A 10,911-nucleotide genomic window follows, 5' to 3' on the forward strand; every position below is an offset into this window, starting at 1 on the left:
TGAGAGACTGCAAAAATGAATGTCACCCTGTGAGAGAAGACGGGGCGATACGACGATTACATACGTGTCCTCAAGAAAGATCCCAACTAGGGGCGCCTGGGTGGTTCAGTGGGTTAAGCCTCCGCCTTCAGCTCAGGTCATGATCCCAGGGTCCTGGGATCGAGCCCCACATCGGGCTCTCTGCTCAGCAGGGAGCCTGCTTCCTCCTCTCTCTCTGCCTGCCTCTCTGCCTACTTGTGATCTTTGTCTGTCGAATAAATAAATTAAAAAAAAAAAAAAAAGAAAGAAAGATCCCAACTAGTCCTCGCGAAGACACGACAGCACCATTTGTCGTACCTGGTTCCTCCTAACATCACCGGGTAAGCCGGTGGCCGTTTGTGTTAGCTAATCGGCTTTAACCATAGGGAAAACAAACTTATCTTTATGACAGGAGGGAGTTTTGCCACTAGGAACAAGGCCACTGCTGAGTTAGGCACCTACCCTTCCACGAGAATTGGGAGATAAAGAGATATCCCCTTTTTGTTTACATTTCAAAGAGGTGGCTCCCAGATCCTTGAGCAAACATCCCTGCGTTACAGTGTTGGCAAGAGCCTGATTAGCTTTTCAAAGACGTGCAAACATTTCAAACAGGAAGGCAAAGAACTTACAAGGTTTCTAAGGGAAATGATCTGGGAAAAGGGGGAAAGAGAAGTCTCTTCGCTTTTTCTTCCCCCAAGAGGGAAGAAAAGAAAAATATTCTCACATTTTTCAATGTGAAAAGAAAAAAAGTTCTCACATTTTTAGTTTACATTTGTCCTTACAGAAGCAACGTGCATTCGTTTCATTAAAGCAATATTGTTTTTTGACACCCGCGATGTGCTCACATGTCAGGAACTGTGCTGGGAACCTCACATATCGTTTGTGAGTTAATTCTTGTAATACCCTGGGAGTTGGGTTTTAGATAACCATTTTCCTCAGGAGGATTTAGGTGCAGGGCTTTCCCTTTCTGGGGGCAGATTCCCTGTGTCTCTTCTGTTTCCTTATGACTGATGTTTAAAATGCTCTTCATGTGACAGTAGCTCAATATACACAGAAGAAAAAAAAACTAAAGGAGTGGTGGGGTTAGTGGGAGGGATTTTCTGATGGCTTGCTCATTTGTGCTTTTTTTTTTTTTTTTTAAACATGCGGAGTGACCAGCAGGCCCCCGGAGTTGGAGACATTGTGCTTCGCAGAATTCCCTACCCATAGGTTATAACCAAAAGAGCACATTTTCACTTACCTAATTTTATTTTATTTTTCTTTTAGAGAGATAGCAAGAGAGGGAACACCAACATGGGGGAGCTTCTCTCTAGAAGCTCCCCACTGAGCAGGGAGACCAATGGCTGGCTAGTACAGCCAGGCTCCCCAGTAAAATTTTTAAATAAGAAAATAAATAAAAAACATGGTTTCTAATTATCTTCAGTGTGACTGTATTTTGAAGTTATATTTAGAAATTACGATTTAACCATACTGTGATGCCAACAGCGTTTATCTCAAATGCATTTGAGTATAATTCATCTCACGTGTGGAACGATATAAGTATAAAAACAGCGATGCAATTTAACCTTTTTTTAAAGTTATTGCTTTTTTAAAAGCAATAAATTATCACACGCCTTAGTCCTCCAAGTCCCACACCTCAGGTCTCGTCCCTGGGAAAGTCTCCGGAACACGATAGGGTTGAGTCACCGACTTAGAGGTGAACGGAGAGTAGAAGCGCAAATGGTGTTCTGGAAATGATGTGCCCTAATGAGATGGCACATTCCGCCCAGGCAGAATTTGCGTTTGACATTCTAGAACGCACCGCCGAGGCACAGTCCAACTTTTGTTTCATTGAGTTGCAGCAGTGTTCCAGAATTCGCCCACCGCCCACCTCCACCTCGCTCCGAGGTCCCAGATCCCGGATCTCGGAGCTGTTCCAGCTTCTCCGGCGGGACTTGCGGATTTTGACTTGAACCGTTTTCAGCTGCGAAGAGGGTAACATCTTACTCTCCAACAGAAGGGGCGCTCATAAAACTCTCAGCTTTTACCTTAAAACTGAAACATTAACTTGAAACAGAAAGCAATGCTGCTGCCCAGGAGAGGAAACAGGACTCAAGTATCACCAAACCCTAAAAACCTGGGAGCTACTCCCAGGTCCCGCCCCCGCATCGGCCCCGCGCATCCATCCGGGCCTCTCCCCGAACAATGCCTCGTCTCTATGGTTACCGCCGGCCCTGGAGGCCCCTCCTCCCGCCCCTGAGGCCCCTCCTGCGGCCCCCGCGGTCCCTACGCAGGCCTGGCTTTGCTCTGCGCCCCGCCCAGGCCCCGCCTCTTCCCTCTGCGCGCGCGCAGTTGTCTGCAGACCCGGAAGCGGGTTTCGTGGAGCCGAGGCCAGTCTGTGGAGTGTGAGTTTCGTCTTTATTGTTTAAACCTGCGCCTCGCAGTCCCCACCTCCTCTACCCCCGGGGTGTGGGGGCCGCCAAAATGCCTGCACCACCCCTATCAGCCCGCGCCCCCCCCCCCCAATTCAGACGCTTCCGTGGGAGGCCGGAGGCTTCCGTTTGGGTTTGAAATCCGCGAGGTGGGTGCGCGCCGTTCTCGGCCCCTAGGGGGCAGCGCCGGCCGCCCCTCGGGAGAGGCCGGTCCTCACCTGGGCCGGGAGGTTCGGAGAACTCGGCGCTCCCCGGAGACGCTCGCATTGCCCCTCCGCCTTACTCCTCCGCTCCCCGGGCCTCCCCCCGTCAGTCCCCGCCTCTCCTCTCTCTGTGCTGGGAGGTGACTAAAAAGGTCCTGTCTTGAGACAGTGCACCCCGCCCCGGATAAGGCGCTCTTGTGGGAGGTGGGCATCTTACCCAACCCCCTCCTGGGTGAGAGGAACGCGGAGGGGCGGAGGGGCTGTCCACCTTACAAGCACATGTCCCATCACTTGACTAGCAAAACGAGATGATTCGGGAAGAAGCAGAGGAACTGCGGTTTGGGACATGCATGGCGCGCACGGGCTAGTCGGGAAAGGAAAGGAAGGTCCGCTCTCATTTTTAGGAGGTTGGGGAGGGTTGCTTTAAACACAAGTTCACTGGAGAAGAACAAGAGTTGGAGGTGGTGGCGGTTTTTCAGTGGCTGCACGTGGTTAGTGCATTTGTGCTGGGGCAAGACGGATCTTTTTTTTTTCTTGCGAGCAGGAGATGAAATTCTCATTAAAAAAAATACCTTCCCATGTTAAAAATAACTCTTCTCTCCCCTTTTCCTGCTGGTAAAGTAGGCTGCAGGGAGTGGTACTTGCCTGAGAGCTCCCACTTCGGGGTTATGCCTACTCCGTTTTAAATGAAGTTTCCTTATTTATTTTCACAAGACCCAATGAGAGAATTGTAGAAAAATGAACAAAGGAAAATGAGGGAGGACCACAAACAGATGGCAAAGTAGCAGCAGTGGGAGAAAAGAAGACTGAGAAATTTAGAGTAAGAAGGAAATCTCCAAGGAGATCATAGGAAACAAAATGTGGAGAGGGCCCCCCCTTTTTTTGAGAGGAGCTCTTGATGGGCGGGGCTCCGGTAACAAAGGGAGAGGTTAAAGAATTGGAATTGTGGCAGGGGCGCCTGGGTGCCCAGTGGGTTAAACATCAGACTCTCTTGGTATCTCAAGTCAAGTCAGGCTCTGGGTTTCGCGGGGAGTCTGCTCAGGATTGTCTCTCTCCCTCTGCATCCCCCATCCTATGAGCTCTCTCCCTCTCTCAAATAAATAAATAAATCTTTAAAAAGAAAAAAGTTGAAGTCATGGCAGAGCTGTGTGGTGCTGGAGGAAAGAAGGGGCAGGAGACAGGAACAGAGGTTGGAGCGGCAAGGAGGAAGCTGAGTGAGCGGGGGGGGGGGGGGGGGGGGCAGAGAGTGGGGACAAAGGAGGAGTAGCAGGGCAAGAGCAAACTTAACTGGGAGTGTAGATGGGGAGTAGAGATGGGGGAGGAAAGAGGCCAAAATGTGTGGAGATGGAGGACAATTGGAAAGGTTGCGGAGAAGGAGCAACAAGGGCAACAGGTTGCAGAATGGGGCAGAACAGGAGGAGGAATCCGGAGAACGGGAGGAACCGCAAGACAGGAGAGGGGAACAGAATGAGAAGAAAGCCAAGGGGAAAAAAGAAAAGAAAAAAAAAAGGGGAGGGGATGAGTATCAAGAGAGAGAAAGACAGACAGTAGTGAAGAAAGGGATCCAGATGAGTGGTGAGTTGATTGGTTATGGATGAGTAAGTACGTTACATTGATGTGTGGCTTTATAATGCACTTAAAACTGAATTATGCAGGCAAGGATGAGCATTGCCAAACGCCTGTCTAAAAGGCTTGTGCATTTTATAATTATATCCTTGTTCAATCAAGAGGGCGGAGACTTGGGTCACCTTTGTCCCTTTGCCTGGGCTCAGAGCCGCAAGAAATGACTGTGAATACACAGTGCTTTTTAAGGATCATCAAAAGTGTTGCTTTTTTGTAATAGATTTACTTTATTCTTCTTCGTTTATGTTTACATCATTTTTTTGTTTTGAAGCTTCAAATAAATCTTGGTTATTTAAGTTACACTTTTCTATAAATAATTACTAACTTAATGAAGCGAGCTTTGGAGCTATGTTCAGGCATTCTTTTCTAAAGATGACCTTCCCATTTTTAGGGGCACCTGGGTGGCTCAGGGGGTTAAGTGTCTGCTTTGGGCTTGGTCATGATCCTGGGTTCCTGGGATTGAGTCTGTGCAGTGGGCACCAGGCTCCCTCTGGAGAGTCAGCTTCTCCCTCCCCCGCCCCGCCCTCTGCTTGTGTGCTCCCTCGCCCTTGCCCTCTCCCTCTTGGTCAAATAAATACATTTAATAAATAAATAAATGTGACCATGCCATTTTTAAAATTTTTGATCTCATACTTCATTCAATTTTAATTTTTTTTTAGTTTTTTCATTTTTAAGTTAATTCTGTCCAGTTCAGCCTGAGGTCTGCAGGCAGGCTCTCTTCTCTTCATCACGTATATTGAGAACATTCTTTGGTATCTAGTAAGTAATTTTAGATTGTTCCATGTATACTTGGTTGTATTAGTTATCTTTTATCTACATTGAAACCTGGTTTACTCTGTTACTGTGATATTCAGTTTTCTTATCTTTTATGTGTTGTATTGAAACAGTGGGCTAAGAGTGACCAAATAGACATTCCCCTCAAGTTCCTCTTGTCCGTTCTTTGCAAATGTTGAAGAATGAGCTGATTTACTTGGAAATGTCACCTAACAGAGCCCGTCTGTTCCTGATGAGGATATTTTGACTGTCTTATTTCTGTACACGCTTTTGTGGTATTGACAGAAGCAACTCTTACGTGTTCAAAAATCTGTATTTTGTAAATCTTCTACTGTGATGTTCTGGAACAGGGGAATTTAGTGCCTGAGATCCTTGTGATCATATCTTGAAATTAAAGTTTCTTAGGGATGCCTGGCTGGTTCAGTCAGTGGAACATGAATCTTGATCTCAGGGTCATGTGTTTGAGCCCCATGTTGGGCTTAGAGATGAGATTACTTAAAGAAAAAAGAAATTGAAGTTTGTTTTGCTCAGTCATGTAAAAGATGGTCCTGGGATTTTTAAGTGAGAAGAGTGATGCAGGCAGATTCTGCCCACTGGCCCCTTCAGGCCACCATATGAAAATTCAGTTACACCAAGTTTTGCTTACCCAACATAGACCTTCTCAGGATAACTTGGGGAAATGACTCCCTTGTAGGCCTCAGTGAGCCCACCCCAACACGGAGGTGATGGACTAGACAGAAACTGATTTTGAGCAACACTGAACCCTGAACTGATTGGCAAAATTCAGTGCATAGCTTTGCGTGGCAGTTCATGGACGGAGTGCCCAGCTGTCAATAGAATTTTAAATGGGGCGGGGGGGCACCTGAGTGGCACAGTTGGTTGAGCATCCGTGACTCTTGCTTTTGACTCAGGGTCTTGAGATGGAACCCTGCAACAGAATCTGCTTGAAATTCTCTTTTCCCTCTGTACCTTCCCTGTGCTCTTTCCCTCTCTAGCTCTTGCTCTCTCGCTCTCTCTAAAATAAATAAATCCTTTAAAAAAAAATTTTTTTAATGGGTCCCCGTCCTCCAAAACGGAAACACAGGAACACTAGGATGGAGGCAGAGACACGGGCTGCGCGTCCTAGACCATCGGCAGCTGTCTCTCTCTGCAGCAGGGGGAAAGCTATAGGCAGATGATAGCGCATCGAACCCTCCGCCGGCCTCCCGTTGTCACCAGCACAAGCTCCGCGGCCCTGTGTCATCAGGGCTCCTGTCCGGTCTCCAGCCTCCTGCTGGGAGCTCACACAGTTCCACAGCTCGCTCTGCCCCAGTCGCGTTCACGTCGTCTCTGTTCCCAGACACCATCCTTTTCTGTCCCAGGACCTGGTCCCTACTCTTACTTCTGTCCCTAAATCGTCTCGGCTCTGGCCCTTTCTCCTCCTTCAGGTGTCGGCTCAGAGACGTCTGCCCGGCCTCTCCTGCCCACCCGTCGTCTGAAGTGTCCTTCCCCGGTCGGTCTGCCGTGTTACGCAGGTTGACTTGTGTCCATGGCAATCACCCGGATGAGAAAAGCTCTTCTCCGTTGACTGTCTGGAGTCTTTGCTTTCCCTGCAGTGGAGGGCCTCCCGGCTGGCTGCTGCCCCTTCCTTCGGGCTTGGGTTGAGATGCTTCCCGGGTGGTCCTCAAAGACCAAGGAGCTAGGGCAGGTGATGAGGGTGGTGCCCATTATTCTGGAAATCTCAACACCAATTGATCTAAACCTCCCATGGCTGCTTCTTTTACTCAAAATAAGAGCAAGAAGATGTGCTGAAGCCTAGAAAGCCCTGCAGCCCAGGGTCCCCACACGTGTCGCCCTGCGGTGTCACTGCCCTCTGCCAGCCCCCGGGTGGTCCGCGCTGTGCGCATCACCAGGGAGCAGCTGCGTCTCGGGCAGGGGCTTTGCTTTCCAGCAGGTGATCTGCTCAGGCTCAGGGATCCTAATTTCCCTTCAGGAAGGGTGCGGACCAGGTCAGGAGCCCGAGGGGCCATAAAACAGACACCCTGAAGAACTAGAGGTCTTGTAATCTGCTGTGCGTGGGGCCAGGAGGAAGGATCGAGGGGCTTCTCTGCCTCTGATGTCCTCACTGAACTCCATCCGGCCAGTCTTGGACGGTTTTTAAGCTGGACTCCGTGTTGTCCCGGTTGCTCACGAGTGTTCCCAGCAGGGCCAGCTTCCCGGTGTCCAGAGTGAGGGCCCAGCGCCCTTCAGTTGGCGCTCGTGCCCATCACTGCTGTGCCGCCCGTGCCCAGCGGTCCCTGTGCCGTAGCCCGTTTGCGCGTGGGGCCTGCGGGGGCGGAAGGCAGGTGGGGGGATGGAAGCGAGCCTCGCGGGGTCTGCGGGAGCCACGCGGAAGCAAGTGTGGGGCCCCCGGATGCCGTGAATGGCGTGTGCGCGTGTCCCGAGCGTGGTTATGGGGCCGAGGGTGTGTGGCGCTGCCGTGAAGGGGTGTCCTCGTTCTAGCAGGAGCACCTGGAAATGGATTTATGGGTCGTTGCGGGGCTGCCTGGGTCCGTTTGGGGTGCCACTGTCATAGCTCGGGTTCCCTGGGACACAGACGCCGAGGCTGAGATTTGCCTGCTGGGTTCATTGGGAAGCTCATGCTGACGCCCGAGGAGGCACGAAGGGAGTGGGATTAGGCAGAGACCCGTGACCTTGTGCTGTTACCTAGGTCCTCAGTCTGACACGACCTTCTCAGGGGAGCCTCTTAGCCCACCCCCCACCTCTGCTGCCTGCCCTGCATGTTCCTTCTAGCCCCTGTCGCTTCCAGATCCGGGTGCTGGCGACAGCAGGGCCCAGGGGCGAGCAGAGCCAGAAGGTGGGAGGTGTGTTGGGCTGTGAGTGTGCTGCACCCCGCGTCACGCGGGACGGCTGAGGCATTTTGCAGATACAGCTCCGGAGTCCCTCCCAGAGGTGCCCCCTGCACTGGTCGGAGGGGAGGACAGGACTCGGCCTCAGTACCACTTAAAGTGCCCCGGGTGCTTCTGGCGTGGATCCAGCATCACCCAGGCTCCGGGTCCTCCGTCTCGGAGGCTGACAGCAGCCCCTGACCCAGGGAGAGGGGAGGGGGCCCTGCTCCGCGTGGGGTGTGATCAGGGCGGGTCTGTGACCTGGAGGGGAGTGTCGGGTCCAGCCCGGGTCCCCACTGCTGCCATGGGTTGGGGGGGGGGCTTCTCCCGGGCGGGAGCCAGTTCTGAAGAAAGGGGTGGGGACACTCGCTGGTTGGTGTCTGGAGGAGGTCACTGTCCCTGTGCGCCCCTCCTGTGGCAGTGGGCAGCAGAGGACTGTCGTGTCCACACGGAGAGGGCTTCGCGTGTGACGCTGCGGTACAGGAAGGACGTTGGTTGATCCTAAGCATTCAACTGCAGCTTCTTGACCCTTAGGATTGAATTCTCAAGGCTGGTCTTGTCTGAGGAGGCAGCAGCGTGGACGAGGAGGAAGAGGAAGGAAGGAGCCGGGAATGGCTGGCTGTCAGGTACAGTCATATTCCGGGCTGGCGTTCTGTCTCTCGTTCCTGCCGCGCCCTTGAGGGACTCGCTCACCTTCTCTGACCCTGAAGTGTCCGGCCTGAGTCGTGTCTGTGCACACGCCCCCCCGCCGTCCCTCAGTCCGTCTGCCTCCACTCAGATTCCACCTCCTGGTGCCCCAGTGACGTGGAGCCCGTGAGGGGGCCCCTTTGTGTCCTGGAGAGCTGACTCCTTATTTCAGTACGTTTGAGCGTGTATATGTGTGTGGGTGAATGCGTAGACGCGCAAGCCCCTCGTTTTTGAAAATACATTATCATTATTTCATAAATAAATTATTAATTGTTGAAGTGAAATCTTAAGCGTTTTCCACAGCTGTACATTTTTCCTGCACTAACACGAATTAAACAATATAAGAAGAGTGACATGTGTGCACATATCATGACCTTTTATGCATTTCCACGTTGTTGGCCTTGAACTTGTTTCAGATTGTGTCAGGGAGCCCTCTGCCAGTCTACTCTTGATGCCGTCGGTGATATGTTTCCTTGTTTAGGTTCAGTTCCAAAGCCTAAACATCTGGATTCAGGAGCTTATTCTGCCGTTTCTTAGCATTTGACCTTGGGCGGGTTTCAGGGAATGTGTGTGACACGGGTGTTTCCTCAGGAAGGTGGCAACAGATCTGTCTTCGGTGAGTGATGTTGTTACAGTTTGTGCACGTACAGCATTTAACACAATGCCTGCCACATGGGAAGCATTCAAGAGCTTCTGTTCTTTGCTGTTGCTATCATGATCCCAGTTTTTAGATTCCGCCTTTCTCCAAAGTCATTGTCCATCTCCAAAGTCTCAATGTCCACAGTGGACATTGTCCTCTCTGAACATAACACTTGTGCTCTAGCTCATCTGGATATTGAGTATGGCTCAGTGTGTAAAACACGAAAAATAACAATTCTTTTTTTTTTAATTAACGTATAATGTATTATCTGCCCCAGGGGTACAGGTCTGTGAATCATCAGGCGTACACACTTCACAGCACTCACCCTAGCACACACCCTCCCCAACGTCCATAACCTAAATAACACTTCTTGTAAGTAGCCCTGTATTGATTTTCTGTTTTTTTTTAAGTTTGTTTATTTTTTCTTAGTAATCTCTACACCCAGCATGGGGCTCAAACTCACAACCCCAAGATTAAGATTCACGTGCTCCTCCAGCTGAACCAGCCAGGCACCCCTGATTTCCTATTTTTATATTTCTTATAGTGTCCACAAAAATGGAAAAAAAAAAAAAGCCATCCTGATTGAGAGGCCATCCTAACCTCTTATGGAAAATATATTAGGCCAAAGTAAGGGACACAGAACTTGTTGAGAAGTACCTTCTGTGGATCTGGAAGAACACCCACTTCGTCTGAATCCAACCCTAGCATCTCTCCTCTTCCCATTTTATGTGCAGTAAGAACTCTCCCCACAGCTCCTTGGTGAGATGTTGTGTTCTCTTTTCAGGGATGGTGACCTTCAGGGATGTGGCCATCGAATTCTCTCGGGAGGAGTGGGAGTGCCTGGACCCTGCCCAGAGGGCCTTGTACAGGGACGTGATGGTGGAGAACTACCGGAACCTGGTCTCCCTGGGTGAGGAAAACGTCCCTCCAGAAGTCGGGGGCTGCCCTTGGGTATCTTTGTATTTTCCCTTGTTTGCCTCCTGGGAGCCCCTGCCCTGCTTGACTGAGATCGAAGCCCTGTTGACTCAGAAATGAATGGGGCTTCTGACTTTTTATTTACACTTTCTTCTGACGATCCGTGCACTTCATCAGGCACGGTGCCACAGCGCAAGTGTGCATAAAGCCTTAGGAAAAACAAAATATCCAGTTCCATTTTTCTACCCCTGTGCTCTTGATTCCCTAGTTCTCAGAAGACAGCGAGATATTCATGTAAACTGTGCTCTGACTCAGAGCAGGCCGTGGGCGGATGAATTTTTGAGCCCGTTTTTCGGCTTTACTGACAAAATATATTTAACGTGTACCCCACGATGATTTGAAATACACATGCATCATGAAAGGATTTCCGTAGTCAAGTTAATTAAGACCTATTACCTCACTTGTTTTCTTTCTTTCTTTCCTTCTTTGGTAAGTACACTTAAGCTCTATTCTCTGAGCAGTTTCCAGTATACAATATTATCAACTGTAGTCGCCATGTTGTGCATTAGTTCCTCAAACCTTATTCACGATGTAGCTGAAACTCTGTCCCTTTTTACCGGTGTTTCACCATTTCCCCGCTGCCTCGCCCTCAGCAGCCACCTAGGCTCCCTTGTGTCTAAACATGGTTTCTTCCGCTGTCGTCACACCCCCCCCATGTTAAATGTCTTCCGTTTTTTGCCCGACATCCATACCATAATTCCTAGAGTTAGGAA

At 50.3% G+C, this 10,911-nt stretch overlaps 1 protein-coding gene across 1 annotated transcript in view; it reads left to right on the forward strand.

Annotated features, from left to right (window-relative positions):
- Positions 1–2,202: 2,202 nt before the first annotated feature.
- The window catches only part of LOC308358420 (zinc finger protein 701-like), a gene marked incomplete at its 5' end in the record, with an annotated part of 16,725 nt that continues 8,016 nt past the window's right edge, over positions 2,203–10,911 (forward strand). Inside the window, 3 exons of the mRNA XM_080828602.1 lie at positions 2,203–2,402; positions 8,431–8,522; positions 10,008–10,133. Of these exons, the coding sequence (XP_080684728.1) occupies positions 2,203–2,402; positions 8,431–8,522; positions 10,008–10,133 (418 nt within the window). The remainder of the gene's footprint in view (positions 2,403–8,430; positions 8,523–10,007; positions 10,134–10,911) is intronic.

Source organism: Martes martes, assembly GCF_963455335.1.
Source record: "Martes martes genome assembly, chromosome: 17".
In the NCBI taxonomy this organism is placed as follows: domain Eukaryota; kingdom Metazoa; phylum Chordata; class Mammalia; order Carnivora; family Mustelidae; genus Martes; species Martes martes.